At 43.8% G+C, this 16,699-nt stretch overlaps 1 protein-coding gene across 1 annotated transcript in view; it reads left to right on the forward strand.

The window, feature by feature from the left end:
* The window catches only part of TRPM8 (transient receptor potential cation channel subfamily M member 8), a 267,091-nt gene that overhangs the window by 173,716 nt on the left and 76,676 nt on the right, over nucleotides 1-16,699 (forward strand). The window contains exon 11 of the mRNA XM_078683346.1: nucleotides 9,709-9,827. Coding sequence (XP_078539472.1) covers nucleotides 9,709-9,827 — 119 coding nt within the window. The remainder of the gene's footprint in view (nucleotides 1-9,708; nucleotides 9,828-16,699) is intronic.

A 16,699-nucleotide genomic window follows, 5' to 3' on the forward strand; every position in this document is an offset into this window, starting at 1 on the left:
CCAGAGGCTTTGGAGAACTGGGAGGGAAAACGGAGAATGGAAAACCGGTAAGAGAGAACGGAAATAACAGGCAGTCATAGGGAAATGGAGACAAGAATGGGATAGGGAGAAGGGGAAAGTGGGTAAACGTGGAGCGGGACTGGTATGAGGAAAAAGAGGAGAAGGTGACGGCGAGAGCAGCTGGGGAGTGGAAGAAAAAAAGGGCAAAAGATATGTCAGCGAAGACAGCTAGTGTGGTATGGCAATGTTTCAGAAGTAGCGTCTCTGCATATCGACGTTGGGGTGTTCTATAAGGAGCCTTTTGTGCCATCTTGTGATTTCTAAACGCTTGCTCTATGTAACCGTGCTCACCTGAACACACTAAGAAGGGTGGAAGGCTGGTTAGGCCTTGCCAAGATTTTTAATTTTGCCAAGATGCAGGTCTGAGCAGATGGCAGATGCAAGTGTGTAAATGACTGATCCATCTGTCGGGAGTATTCTCTTCACTAACACTTGCTTCCCTTCTCTTTTTGAAAATCGGGGCAGCGACATTGTGGTGGTGCTACCAGGGCTTTCAGTGGAAGCTTTTTCAATATTATATGAAGCCATAGTTGCTGCTTATTTATCTCATGCAACTAAAAACCACTGACAAAGCCAATAGTCTGACTTGTTGTAGGTATGATGTTACTTGTTGTATCATATATCTGGATGCAATGACAGAAACAGGAAAATACAAGTTGGGGGTGCACTCTGCCAAGCACAGAAAAGTTTAAAAAGTCACACATTCACCCCACACCCCAGCTCTACTAAGAAGAGAAATACAGGAAGTCTACAAACAAGGCCTGTGCTTTACACACCAGGTCTGTGGAGTTGCTGCATTTCTTTTCCTAATAAAGCGCAGCTGCAGGGTGATTATGTGCCTTAGTTAAAGTTTTCGGGTTAATCGTAGCGCCCGTCTGGAGTTGCAATTAACAAAAAAACTTTAAAATGAAGTAAAATGGGATGAGTGTGGCTCAATGGTTAGAGCGGCAGACCCTGATGCAGAGTTCTGGCCAGGGACCAGGGTTCGATTCCCACCTCGGCGGGGTCTCGGGCTCAATTTCATCGGACCTGTTAATTCTTGCCTTGGTGCCTATTCTAATCACGGGCCCCACGCTGCAACTCTGGGCAATAGCTTGCTTAGCCTCCACACCGGCCCCAACAGCGCTAAGGATGCCTGGCTTCACCCTGGGGGTGCCCAGGAGTGGACACTTCACAGGGAAAGCCAGGAGGGGTTCCACAGCGGTATGAGTATCAGTGCCAGGAAGCCGAATAGGCGACACCGCAAGGTGACTGTCTGGTGACAGTGCGCTCTATAAGTACCATGACATTTACATGACTAGGAGTGGGCAGTGTGCCTAGAAGCTTTTATAGGTGAGAACAGTTATCACTGAACTGCTATCCAACTTTCAAATCCTTGAAAAAATACAAACTTAGACCAACATTACAACGCTGACAAGAGATCTGTGAAAACGTGCACCATCACTGCACTGGCACATCACCTAATCCAGTCGAATGCTCAGGTCACAGATCATCATGCATAAAAAACACACTCTTTTAGATGTCAGTTTCTCAAGACAATATTAGAACAATAATTAAGACCCTAAAAAAGACTCTGCTCTTCCACTGCTCAAGACTACTGTTACCACCATCAGTGTCTCACTGGGTCAAGGTTTATCTAGTCTATTCTTCAGACTTGTCATAATGAGCACTTACATTAAAAAATAGAGAAATACCACAAACATTTCTCCTTTCTTCCTTCCTCTGACCCCATAAAACCTGGAAAGAATAAGCACCCTACAATTTGAAAAATACTTAGAAGCAAGCCAACTGTTGAATTCCCATTAGTCACTTTTCTGTCCCAACCACAGTAGGGAAGCTGCACCGCTAGATGTATGGCAATCTCCTATCACAAGACAGTCTGCTTAACCTGATGAATTTCAGAGCTGGGTTGTGTACAGAAGATCACCCCCTTTCGCCCTAATATATGCAAGTACAAAAAACCGAATCTCATTAACAGTCAAACTGCTTCTTGCTAAAATTTCACATTTTGTCAAAAGGGGTTGTTAAAACTGTACTACCAGCATGACCATAACAGACACTCAAGCAAGTTTCTGTCATTGGCAGCCTAATCACAACTAGAAAGATGGCTGGAGAGTTTTGCTGCTTTCAAATTCAGATGGATTTATTGTATACCAGCCATTGTTGCTGCGTATTTATCTTATGCAACTAGCAACCACTTACAAAGTCAATAGTCCGACTTGTAGGTATGATCAGTGCTTTAAGAGGGCCGGGTCTCACCGGTGCTGAGCACTGGCAGTTTTTTTAAATGGGGCCTCGAAACAGGTCTCTATTGGGCTCTGTTTTATGCCGTGGCACAGGCAGTCCGTTTTTTTCCAGACTGCAGTGACAGCAGGCACATCGATGTGCGCAGGCTCACACTGCTCACTTCTCACTAGTAGAGAAGTTAGGGCATGACGTCATGCCTGGTGAGCCTTGTAGGTAGGGTGACCAGGAGTCCCGGATGTGTCTGGACCGTCCTGGTTTTTTCAACAGTTCTGGTTTTTTGAGAGGTTTTAGCTAAACCAATTACCGGCAAGACAATGGCCTTGATTGTAATATCCCCCGTCTTAATCTTTCAGATCCCGGTTGCAAAGCCCTACATCTAGTGAGTATATGATGCATGACCCAGTAACCACCTAGAAATGATTTCCTTTCACTGTTTTAACGTAATACTTTTCCTCTTAATTCCAGTACTTGGAACACAGCGGAAATTGTACTCAGCTAGGTAGTATGCCCTAAACCACGATTTACTACACCGGCATACATTTTTTTTAAACCCCCCCCCCCAAAAAAAGGAAATAGAACCTTCTGGAACCCCAGGCCTGTAATATAACGTACGAACCAGCACAAGTGAATGGGGACCAACCTAAATAAGAATAGAATGTTTGTTAGGTTACCGATCATTTCGCAGCTCGAGCCACTGCCCAGCCAACCTCACATGTGATAACTAGCGCAGATAGTAAGTTTACCACGCATAATAGATGTCTAAAACTGTATAGATAAATCAGTAAATATGTCAGCTTGTCCCTAGGCCCAAGTATAGATGACCGACTGGCCGGCCCTCTGAACGGATGGTGACGAATCAAAGTGTACACCATCATTCCTTGAAAAGGCCCCAGTAAGCATGGTTATTATTAGTTCAGCTACTCCCTTACTCGTGTTGGTATGGACACTGATTCATTCTCTTCTGTTAGATTCCCTTTAAGTGAGTCTCCATCCTGACCGATTAGCACTTTGTGGATCTACTTAATCTACCAGCCAGGAAGGAAGATAACCGCTTAACCTCAATTAGACTATTCCTAATAGAAGTACCAACATGTACTTGACTTTTGCTTTCCGCCCATTCACAGATCTTCACCCCCAACCTTGAATTATCCAGAATTTACGCTAGTAGGAATTGCAGGCCAGTGGTTACAGGCAACAACTTCACTGCTCATGTTATAGTCTGCCTCCCCCCACCATTGAATTGACCCACAAAGAAAGTAAGTGTAGTCATAGCACATAGTACTTAGCGCGTTGGCAATCGAATAGTTCAATCTATCCGATGCAACTCTGCGCACCCCAGCCCTCTCCGCCCGGTTTCCCACCATCTTAAGTAACTAATATAAACAGTCTGCAAGCCAACTGTTTTTACCATGTCACTGGCAGCACTAAGTCACTATATCAAGTGAGAATTTAAGTAGGGCAAAGTGCTAATTTTAGCTTGCTTCAGTTTCAGACTGCTCACCCTGTCGTGATGATGATCTTAAATAACTACAAGATCGAAATGTCGTCGACAACACCCCCAACAAAATCCTTCCACTGTATATAAATTTGTGTTGTTTATGTGATGCTTTGTTTATTTTCACACAGTCACAATATGCACCCTGTCACTAATGTGAGCACCTGAACATATCTTGTCTAAAGTTTTGAAAAATACATCTATTAAAAATATACATACTGCCCTACATGTCTTGCTCCCACATTGATTTAGTACCCATTTTAAGTAATTGCTCTTGTTTTTGGACCTAGCTAGGCCACCCCTGAACCACGGTACTCTTTATATATTTGGGTGTTCCAAAGCAGGGCTAGTAAGCAGCTGTTATAAGTAAGCAGTTTAATTAACAGGCATGATGCTGGTTTTAAAAATTACATTTGATTTATTTTCTTAGTGCCTGTTCTGTGTTTCTATGAGGATGAGGACTGTCATTATTTACCACTTTATTGATATAAATTTGTGGTCCTTCCTCTATTTTTGCGAAATGTCCCATTTTTTGGGTCGCACGCTCTAGTCACCCTACTTGTAGGGATGGGAAATCATTTAAAGAGAGTCATTTTCTCTCTGGATTTCCGTTCTCTTTTTGAAACTCAGGAGCAGCAACATTGTTGTGGTGCCACCAGGGCTTTAAGTTGAACCCTTTTCAATATTACACACAAGCCATAGTTGCTGCTTATTTATTTTATGCAACTAACAACCATTGACAAGGCCAATAGTCCTGACTTGTAGGTATGATGTTACTTGTTGTATCATATATCTGGATGCAATGACAGAAACAGCATAATACAAGTCGGGGGGTATACTATGCTAAGTACAGATTTTTAAGCTTATGTGTCTTAAGCCAGGGCCTTAATTATACTGGACAGGCACCATTGCGAGACTCCCAAGTTTTTTCATCCCACTTAAAGCCCTGGGTATGATGTTACTTGTTGTATCATATATCTGGAAGCAATGACAGAAACAGTAAAATACAAGTGGGGTGGCACACTATGCCAAGCACAAAAAGGGGTAAATCCCCCCAAAATTATGCTCTATTAAGTAGAGAAATTAAGCAAGTCTACAAACACGACGTGTGCTTGTAGAGTTGCTGCATTTCTTTTCTTAACAGAGCTGGACTGCGGAGCGATTGTGGTGCTTTGGTAAAGATTTCAGGTTAATCACAGCGCCCGTCTGGAGTTGTAATTAACCTGAAAACTTTATCAAAGTCACAGAATCACTCCGCAGCCCAGCTCTGTTAAAAAGAAATGCAGCACCTCTACAAACACGACGTGTGCTTTTCACGTCAAGTTTGTAGAGTTGCTGCATTTCTTTTCTTAACAGAGCTGGGCTGCGGGGCAATTGTGGTGCTTTCTTAAAGCTTTCAGGTTAATCACAGCGCCCGTCTGGAGCTGTAATAAATCTGAAACTTTAACAAAGTCACACAATCACCCCGCAGCCCAGCTCTGTTAAAAAGAAGTGCAACACCTCTACAAACACGACGTGTGCTTTTCCCGTCGTGTTTGTAGAGTTGCTGCATTCCTTTTCTTAACAGAGCTGGGCTGCGGGGTGATTGTGTTGCTTTGTTAAAGATTTCAGGTTAATCACAGCACCCGTCTGGAGCTGTAATTAACCTGAAACTTTAACAAAGTCACACAATCACTCCGCAGCCCAGCTCTGTTAAAAAGAAATGCAGCACCTCTACAAACACGACGTGTGCTTTTCACGTCAAGTTTGTAGAGTTGCTGCATTTCTTTTCTTAACAGAGCTGGGCTGCGGGGCAATTGTGGTGCTTTCTTAAAGCTTTCAGGTTAATCACAGCGCCCGTCTGGAGCTGTAATAAATCTGAAACTTTAACAAAGTCACACAATCACCCCGCAGCCCAGCTCTGTTAAAAAGAAATGCAACACCTCTACAAACACGACGTGTGCTTTTCACGTCGTGTTTGTAGAGTTGCTGCATTCCTTTTCTTAACAGAGCTGGGCTGCGGGGTGATTGTGTTGCTTTGTTAAAGATTTCAGGTTAATCACAGCGCCCGTCTGGAGCTGTAATTAACCTGAAACTTTAACAAAGTCACACAATCACCCTGCAGCCCAGCTCTGTTAAGAATAGAAATTCAGCACGTTTACAAACACGACGTGGGTTTTTCACGCCCTGTTTGTAGACTTGCTGAATTTCTTTTCATAATAGAGCGCAGCTGCAGGGTGATGGGCACCTTGTTTAAAATATTCATGTTAATTGCAGCTCGTGACGGCGCTGCAATTAACATGAATACTTTAAACAAAAGCACACAGTTGGCACCGCAGCCGGGCTCTACATGAAAGAAATACCCTGTTTTTGCGACGCTCACTTTTTAAAAGCAGCGGCGCGAATGTTGTCGATTGATGTTCTGTGTGTGTGTGTGTGCGCTCCACACACAGCACTGCGCGCTTCATGCTACAGAGGTGCGCGCGCGCCCACGCATGCAGCTTATTGGGAACAGTGTTCCTTGGTGGGCGGAATGTTCTAATTGCCTTATAGCCCTTCTGCCTCAGGGTGAACCAGTTGTTAAAGGCGCACTCCCTCATTAATGCTCTGGTTCAGGGCCTTTAACAAGCAGTATATCCCTAAGCAGCGGGGTACAAGGCTATATTATAAGTCCAGAGGATATAATGCACTTGTATTGTGGCGACGGGCTATCACACTTCTCATGGAGTATCCCATCAACCAAATGCAAAATCAGGGCCTGAGTTGCCAAGCGTCCAAACTTTAGCAGCCCTGAAAAATGTGTTCATACCATCCCATATTGCACCTAGTCAGCATAGTAAGTGAGTATCATCCTCTCCAGGATTTGAGAGAGTAGGGGGCCCATTAGGATGGCGGGCGGATTGCCCCCGCCAGGCTGGCGGTAGCCACCGCCGGCCTGGTGGGGGCAATCCGCCCACCATCCTCACATAAATGACCCCCCGCCATATTAGTATGGCGGGGGGGACCGCGGCGGACGGAAAGAACGCCCGCCGCTTTTGCGACCGGGGCGGAAAAGGTCCAATAGTTGGCGGTGTCTAATAGACACCATCAGCCATATTAGGATGGGCCAGAACAGATCCCTTCCGCCATGGAAAGGCATGCGGTCTTCACTTTGGAGGCCTCCTGCGGGGCCACGGAGTGAAGGAGAGGTGGGGGGTGCACACGGGGGTACCTGTGGTACCCCCCTGCATTTGCATTAACAAAGCGGCAGGCACAGCGCGGTGCCTGCTGCTTTGCCGCATTCATGCATTTTTAGCATTGTGGCGGGCGGTGCTGGAAGCACCGCCCACCACAATGCTGAAAATGTAGGATGCGCCCGCCACAGTGGTGGGTGCATCCTAATACCCCCAACGGGACCCCTGCCCTTATGGCGGGTGGTCCCATTGACCGATAGGATGGCGGGCGGGCTAAGTCCGCCCGCCATCCTAAATGACCCCTAGGTGTTTAGAATCAGGGATTACTAACATGCTTACAAGAACATTGTGTGTGTTCCATTATGCTTGTTTGCTATCCCAGATTGGTGTTGCTTTTTCCATCCATAAAAGCAGCCACCTCTCCCTCAGGTTACTGGAGGGTTCCTTGTGTCCCTTTTGGCCAATCCAACTGGCCGAACTTCAAAGACCCAGATAGGTATTTTTGATAAAATGTGGAATGCAGATGAAACGCAATGTATTGGTGCATATGGACAACCAAAGGTACAATCAGATCTCCAGTTGCTCCATATGAAAGCTGAGGGTTTTTTAAGACTGGATTAAACCCGGCAGCATGCATAAGGGGCTGTGAACTGGTGCAGACTTTAAAACGACTCTGTGACCTCCCGGGCACACTGAGATAGGAATAGGGAGCATCAAGCAGCAATGCTCAACAATTCTTCATAATATGAAGCAATATCCCATGGAAGATCATTTTATCAAATTCCACTGAGTTAGCCGACTGTGCAATAAGACATGCAATCCTTGCATTCAGCGCATGGTTGACCTTATCTTACGTTTGAAGAGTGGCGCGGTGGGTGCTCTGGGCTCTAGGAAATCTGCATTACAGAGGCGCGCCCAAACATTGGGTGAATAGGGGATGGTGTTAAACCTAAAGTCTATGAGGCAAAGTGTCCTAAAAGAGAAGATTCAAAACAACATCTGAAAAATACAATCATTAAGATCAACCTGACTCAGAAAGGGGAATGAAAATTGAATTTTGATAAAAACCCATAAACTTTTATTACAAAAATTCAAGAGTACAGTACAGAAAGAGTAAAATGCAGATGTAGCAGTAATATCATTCAATTGCATTGAAGCCATTTGCCTTGAAGGCTATGAAATGCAGAATAATGAAAAAAAATCAGAAAAATGCCAAGTCTCACGTCTGCAGCAAAATGAGTAAGAAATCAGACAGCTTCCTTCGGGCTGAGGAAAAATTGCAAAGAGTTCTCCGGCTCACCCTCAAATTTAAGGGTTTATGTACAGTGTTCTTGCATAGACAAATGTAGAAGCTGCAAAGTCAGCACAGTAGGATATTTGCTCCAACAAATCACATTCTCACCTTTCAAAACACCACATAGCCCTATCACCTTAGCACTATTCCACTACATGAATATTGATTCACCCCGCCAGACCTAATGTCATCCAAGGTGTTAGAACAAACCAGTACCAAAAACAACAAGAATGAATACAATACAGTGTGCAAGTGGAAAGACCTTGAGCATTGTATCTAAAGGCATCCTCTAGGGAGCCGTTCAAGAACAGTGTCATACAGAAATAAACAATCCACATCTTGCTTCACTTAATGCCGAAAAATATAAATACAGAATTAACATCATGATACAGCTTTATCTTTGGACAAGTTGGCATCGAGGCTTAACTGAGGCCCAGTTAGCCTAAGTCAAAAAATCACACTTAAGCACATTATAGCAAGTGGGTTTCGATTGCTGAAACTCTATTTCAGTATACTTGTGTGAATTACGAGAAGATGCAGAGTGACTAATATTAATGCACATTTTAGTTTAAATGCACAAAAACTCAGACAGCAGACTTAGTTCTACATGAAGTTAAAAATATAATTTAGTGTGGGAATATAGGAATTTGAATGCAGTTTCTTTTATCAGTTTTAGAAGAATAGATGTCTGAGACAGTGGGTAGAATTTATGGAAGTGGCTTGTAATTGAGGACATAAAGATTAGCAGCAAGGCATTGATCCATAGAACTTTCTTGCTGGGTTTTATATACGCGAAAGAGTTAGCAATGCATATATTTAGTATAGGGTGTGTGTTGTGAGGCTCTGTTTAGGGAGGTGAAATGTGTATGTTAAAAAGATATGGGGTTCAAACCAAAAGCAACAGGAAAAATGATTATTAAATTTTAGCTTCAGGGAAAAAACCCTCGCTCTTGATTGTTGAACACCAACCCCTTGCTCTGCGGTAGTAATAGCATATGTTATATTTACCACAGAAATTACTACGACGCACATTTACCTCACAGTAATTACAACACATGACAAAGCACACCTTCCTCATCATTATGGTGGGGTAGAGATGTACACCTGTGAATCATAATATCCAGACCATGGAGACCTGGGTGTATCCTATCACAATATTATAATTTTAATAAATGATTTGCAAAGATATTGAGTCGATGATCTCAATCCTCACATGTTGCCACGGTGAGTAGATGTGGATTTTGGAATAGTACATCTATACTTCCCTACAGATGCTTACCTTGACAATCTGTTGGTAGACTGTGGATACATATATTTGCAAGTTGATATTACACCCACAATATTGTGGCATACAGTTGACCAAAGAATAGATTTAGTCTTAAAGAAATTGCTAGATGTATGCTTTTGGCAGGATATTGCCATTCAGACCTGTTGTCAACTTCTTCCTATCAACTCCACAGCATTCAGCACCAATGAACAGGACAAGGAGAACTGGAATGCCCAGCTGAAGCTGCTCCTGGAGTGGAACCAGTTAGATCTGGCCAGTGAGGAGATCTTCACCAATGACAGACGCTGGGAGGTAAGGAAGCCACAGCGAATGGTCAAAGCCTTTGCAGACTGTCAAAGTGCCAGATGAAAGGGTCCACATGGCCATACTGATTCTAGGGGTTGTACAACCCGTGGTCACGATATGCATGCACACCTCACCAGTAGGGTGGAAAGAAGGAGCAAGAACACATTACAACACCACAGTGGAAAAGAGAAGAAGAGATACAGCGAGATGGGATTGGTAGGCAGCTTGAACTTGTGTGCCACACTCAAACCATCTAAGAATCTATGGGGAGTTAAATTGGTAAGCAAAAGACTAGAAGTGCAGGAAAATTCCAAGTAGGGACCAGGTCTGGACTAAATTGCTGAAGAGTCGGTCTGTGTCTCCCTAGATCACTGATTTCAGAGAAATATTTCTGAAACTGATGTTAATTCCCAAGTTCATTTTAATGGATCTGCACGATTCCCAATGTCCCTTAAAATGCTCAAATTGGAAAGGGAGAGTTGTTTCTTATATTGCACATAGTTTGGAAAGAGAGAATTGTGCCCATTTGGTATAGCGCTGGCGTGCACCATGAACCTCCAGAAATGAATTAATGAATCCAAGGTGGTAGAAATAAACTGAAAAATAAGCAACTACCAGAGAAGATATTATTCCAACCACAGATCAATTTAAACGTTGAGGTGATTGTCAAGTAATCTGAAAGTTAATTTCTCAAATATGAATGAAGGGGATGGTGGATAGGGACTTTTCTGCTGATCTTTGAACTTGGAACCTGTCTTTGGAACCTGTATACAAACTGTAGGCCTGCGTGTACCATGTTAACAATCAGTGAAACATATGTCTGCTTTGTGCTCAGTTTCAATCTATTTACCAAGCAACAGTTACATTCATTAGTCCTTTGGGTCTAATTTTTGGGGATTAATGTAGAAAGAAACGTTTTAATTCGTAATGTAACTCATTAAAAAACTTTAAAGTAAAACCTATTATTATGTGCCAGAGGTTATTGTTATTTGTGTATATGTAAACACACCAACGAATTAATATTTTCAATGTACAGATCTTGTGTTACTTAACTAACCAAATCTCAATTTTACAAAGACTCTGAAAAGTGTATATTGTCAATTTAACAACAGTCAGCCCAAGTGGTCTAGAGGGAAATGATCAATCAGCGACCAGCCGGTATCACACCTCATTCACTCCAAACAACAAATTCCCAAAGATACACTACATTATTGTCACTTAACTCCTACGCATTAACAATTATAAAATATTTAATTATTAAGTTTTTTCAAAACTGCATCACCATTTTCTCTGCTTAGCGTTTTTTGCGTTTGCTAATAACTTTGGCCCCGGCTGCTGAATCTTCACAAAACTTCTCAGAAAAAAGTTCACCCATCTCAGCTCCTTCCTGGTAAGTTTTGTGGTGATCCATCAAGCAGGGCCCGAGAAAAATGTAGTGTCCCGCAAATTAAAATCCCCATGCATTTTCCAGAGACTTCTTTAGACAAAGCCACAGCAAAAACTGTGGAACCGAACAACACCAAATTCGGCAGGAAGCTAGACATTGCCCCCAGATTTTTGTGATCTGGTTTAAATCCTTAAATCCGTTCAGTAGTTTTTAAAAAAATGTAGAATAAAAAATATTTGCATAATTTAGCAGTTGGGTCCATTAGAGTCTTGAGAGAGTCTACCAGGAGCGCCAGTCTTAAAATAGAACATTCTGATTGGTCTGGGGAGCTTTATTTTCCTTGGACCATTTCACTCCCGCAGTAGTCATACTCCTATGAGAACGAGCGCTCTGATTGGCTGCACGAAACGTGAGAAAAATGTTGCTGGCAGCCGTACAGGATCTGGGGACTAAGTCGCCTGTCCTGAAGTTATACAAAAATAAAGATATATGAGGGCAAGGTAAGGTTACCCTTACTCCCTAGACCCCATGGGGGACCCAGAGGAACTCCCCTGAGCCTAAAAAGAAAAAAAAGGCAAACAGTGCTGTGATCAGGCGAGACTCTCATGGGATTAAAAAAAGGTGGCTGGTCCATATTTATGTACTATAAGCCCAGGAGAGCCCACCTCTGGAACTGTGTTCATAAAGGGGAGGGGGGGCTTTGTGGCCACCTCCATGGCCGAAAACAATGTTTATGGGGCGCTAGACCCATGGCTTCTCTCCCCGAGCTGTCAGAGGCTCTGGGGAGCCCATCCCTAGGGTTGAACATGTTATGTAAGGGGAAAAGGGTCGTTCAGCCCCCTCACCAAGCCATTAGAAGCCCTGGGGAGCCTACTCCACAGGGCCAATATCATTGCAGAAGGGGAGGGGGCCACGCGGCTCCCCTCCCCAAGCCTCTAAAGGCCCCGAGGAGCTCACCCCAGTATCACAAATGTTCAAAATGGGGAAGGGAGTCTATAAAGGCCCGGGCAATAACTTTCAGGAAGGGGGACACATGCCCCCAGGGAGCCCACCCCCGGGACATGGCAGTTTCCCTGCCCACAGCTGCGCAGGCAGGGAAACCTGTGTTTGCCCTTGCATGGGGGGAGGATTTTTAAAACTCCCACCAAGCAGGAGCACACGCTGAGTCTGCTCCCAGTGGGCGGAACCTTAAAAAATGCTCCCGCCCTCTGGGAGCGGACGTCTGATCTTTTTTCCTGCCCTTAGAAATACGGGCAGGGACATAGGTCAAAATATTGCTCCCGCCGGCGGGGAGACCCATTAAGTGCTGCTCCCTATGGGCTGGAGCAATGCTGGCTCCTGCTGTATGTGGGGTACTGGCTGGGGCTGCAAGGGGCCTTGAGGCTCTCCCCGCGGCTCCCAGCATACTATGGTGGGTGCCCAGGATGGGAATCAGGGCTCCCACCTTTTCATTTGAGGACCCCTGGTGATGGGGCCCCCGAGGTCGAAATCAGCTTGGCAAAATGTTGCTGGGCACCCGGGGATGGGGTCTCTGGGGACGTAATAAGTCAGGGAGGGAAGCAGTGTGCCCCCTTTCCCCAGTGATGACAACGGGCCCCGGAGGATGGGGTCCCAGGTGCAGAAGTCAGCCCGGGACGGGGGGCGCCTGTCCCCCTCCCCATGAAAATTACACCAGGCCCCGGAGTTTGGGATCTGTGGAGCTGAAATCGGTCCGGGGAGGGGCCCCACGTGCAACGCCATCTCCTTTTATTTAAGAATTCTAGACCTCTAGATGGGGTCCCCATGGCCTAACAAAGCTTGGGGAGGGGAGCACAAAGCTCCCTCACGCTTTTGTTTAAATAAGTGGACCTGGGGGCTGGGGTCTGGGGCTGAAAACGGCTCTGGGATGGGGACCCTGCAGCTACCCTCCCCTTAAAAAAATACATGCCGCTGGGGTATGGGATCCCAGAGCCTAAAGAGGCTCAGGGAGGGGGCCTCCCTCATCTTTATTTTTAGAAATGGCCCTAGGGAATGGGGTCCTCAGGGTCTAACAAGGCTCGGGGAGGGGGGTGGCATGGCCCCCATCCTCTTTAATTAAACAACTAATGGCCCTGGGTTGCCCAGGTCCAAGCCCTATGGCCAACCCTTCACTGCAAAGGCCATGCACAGCGTGGGGTTGGCTTTACGGATGGGGGTTGTCTGCAGGCCCTGCAGGCAACCCCCTGCATTGCACGGCCAAAGAGCTTTGCATTTCCATATGGTAATTAATTATTACTTTATGTAAAACAAAAACAGAAATTCACTGAAAAAAAAGATCTGTTTTTTTTTTTAAAACACATTAGAAATTCACTGAAAAAACAAAGGATTAAGTAAATCAAAGTAAAATAGGTAAACTTGTCAATGACAACATTAATTTAAATAAAACAAAAACTCAGAAATTCACCAGTTTTATTTACCAGCACTAATTATAACTTGTGCCCACCATGCAATACTAATCACCTTAGAAATCACTCATGACATTTCAATGACATTATTTATGACATCACTGATGCCATCTCAGAAAACATCATTGAGGACCTCAGTGATGACATCTTCCAAGCTTCATTTTCCCACATATTACTCTCTAAACTACTATGGTATTAGAGGCCTGACAGTAAGTGCAAAATAGCTCTGCAGAATATTAGGCATCATTAGTGCCATCACAGACACAACTCCCTTAAGTGTAGAAAGCAATCATTATTGTGCAACATTGGCCTATACTACACACTTTGCAGGTAGCATAGTTTACAGCAGTCAACCCGAGATATATGGAAAACACTCATTGAGTATGGTGTCCAGTCGGTATACAACTGTTCAGAGAAAGTCAAGTTTCTAAAAATACTGACCGTCTGTTCCAAATGAAGTTGGTAAGAGTAGAGAAGTAGGTACTGTAAACAGTATTCACTCTATGGAGAGAGTTTACCCTACACCCCATTGTTTGCAGACAGTGAAACTCTCATGAGAAATACACTATGGAGTATTAAAAAGTATCTACTAAACAGTTTCAAGTTCAATTTCATGTCTAATAATACTTTATTTTGGCGATCAAGTCCATCAAAGTAAGAACAGTGTAGTGCAACAGTGTTTAAAAGTAATCCAATGAACAAAAAGCATAAAAACTCCATGGATAACACAATTCATAAAATAATTTAATGCCAGAAGTGGGGAATGACATGGTAAATATAGACAAATATATAAAAGAATACCCGGTTGTTTTGACAGCATACAAAAAAAGAGACAAAAAGGCTGCATGACTAACACAGACAGTTCATAAATGGATGTAAGCTGTGATCAGGATGTCACACCTCGTGGTGCGTGGGGATTTGTAATTGTTTTTCTCCAGGTGGCAGAGGTAGGCCAGTTTGTAAAGTGTCCCATGCTGTAAGTGACCTGAGGCATCATTTGTTAATAACGGGGTAAACGTGATCTTAGACTGCAGTCTGTTACTGGAAAAAAATCTTAAACATAATGCAACAATAACACTGGGGTGATAAGAAAACCCGGGTTGGGCTTAAAGTGCTGGAGTCAAAGAAAGTGACTTGTTCTAAGGTCTGAAAAAGAAGTGTGATTGATGTAGCAGCAGTGCAGAGTAAAACTGATGTGCCTCAGATGGGCCGCCAGGCTAAGGGGAAGCATTAAAGAGGTAGGATAGGTGAGCTCCAGCACTTGGGTCAACTTGAAGTCATGGGCAGGTGCAGTTTGTGAGCCTGGACTGCTGACTGAGCTCACCTAGCAGCCTACTCTTGATATTGTTTACTAACAAAAGCAGGAATCTTGCACCCTGGTGCATCGCCCTACCGTCCTTAAGTAGTTGGAGTTGGATCTGAATTTCATAACATTTTATCCACTTTCTTCAAAAATGTTTTTACTCCAACAGTTGCTTGAGGGTGTAAATCATTCAGAAAACAGGTCACAGCTGCCTGTATTGTTTGAATCCCTTGTTTAACCAATTGATGAGGCAGGAATCTTCTGTGTCCCTCGTTCAGTGGGGGGCAGATACAGAGCAGATGGGATAAAGTCTCTTGGTTCTGTCCACAGAGGCAGCACTTAATGCAGGGAGGGCGGATTGACCATGAGGAAAGAGAAGTTGCCCATTGGAATAGAGCAGAGCTTTTTTTTAATAATACACAGAGAATGTGTCAATGATGTATTTGTGTATTCCTCTTTCATCGTAGCTCCCTAAGGTCTGAATGTTTTCTTCTCTTAAGAGGCTAACTGTTTTGTTCAAAGATTCCTTTATGGAGCGCTTCATTTATATTTAGTTCAAAACGCTGGTGAGGATGATTTTGGTTCCAGTAGGTTGCTGCATTTTGTAGCTCCAAGGTGTGAGAGAGGGCAAGCTTCCATGGGTTTTGGGGGGCTAATTTGTTTTCTGATGAAATTTCCAGCCAGATTATTTTCTCCAAAGTTCCTACTTTTACCTCGCATGCTGGGTGCAGGTATTTGAGGAGGCTGTTTTTTTGTGCTAAAGATTAATTACACAGCATGAATTTCTATCTGATCTGGGCGCAGAGGTGTGTGAGCGAGCTTAAACAATGATCTAAAAACAGAATCCTGGGCCGTGTTTAAGAAAGTACGGGAAAGGTTCCCAGCCATAATCTAGTGTGGAATTAGTCTGGCTTTTACTATGTTCACTAGGGGTTCCAAGGTGGTCTGTTTTGTTCGTTTGAAGATGGTGTGGAAGGCGAATATTAGTGATGCGACTTTAGGTTGTGGTGAGTTTAAATTTGTTAGGTATCCTGACTTATTGTCCAGCCAGCATCCCAGATATTTGTAATTTGAGGCTACAGTCAGGCGGTGACTGCTATGGTGCCGTAGCGGCTTTTTTTCTTTTTACTTATGAAAATTACAATGTTCGTCTGATTGTAATTCACCGTCATTCCATTGGTACTTTTGTGCTGCTGTAAAGAGTCAATCAGCGTTTGCAGACTTTTTGCTGTGTGACTTAAGGGGACAACATCGTAGGAGTAGAGAAAGGAAGTGATAGGGTGATTCGCAAAGTTTGATGCATCACTGATGATCGAGTCCATTGCAGGTGCCAGATCACACATGAGTAGATGATTAAAAAGGGCTGGGGCTAAAATACACCCCTGCTTGATGCCTTGTTTTATATAAATATATATTCACTGAAAAAACCATAGGTTTTAGGTACGTTATAGTTAGAAATTAGCATTTAAAAACCTTAGAAATTCACTGAAAAAACCATAGGTTTCATTGACGTTATAGTTAGTTGGACATTTCACTCCTACAAAACCAGAGAAATTCCGCTGTTATAGTTAGTTCAGCTAACTATAACTCGCGTCCCCGCAATGCACTGCTAATGACGTCACATATTACATCATTCATGACATGGTCAGTGAAATCACTGATGACATCTCAAATGACATCACTGATGACATCATTCACATGAAAATCTGATGCACCTCCTCACACCCTAATATAACCTTTGATACACCCACTGTAAAATACAGAC

Source organism: Lissotriton helveticus, chromosome 3_1 (assembly GCF_964261635.1).
Source record: "Lissotriton helveticus chromosome 3_1, aLisHel1.1, whole genome shotgun sequence".
Classification (NCBI taxonomy): Eukaryota; Metazoa; Chordata; class Amphibia; order Caudata; family Salamandridae; genus Lissotriton; species Lissotriton helveticus.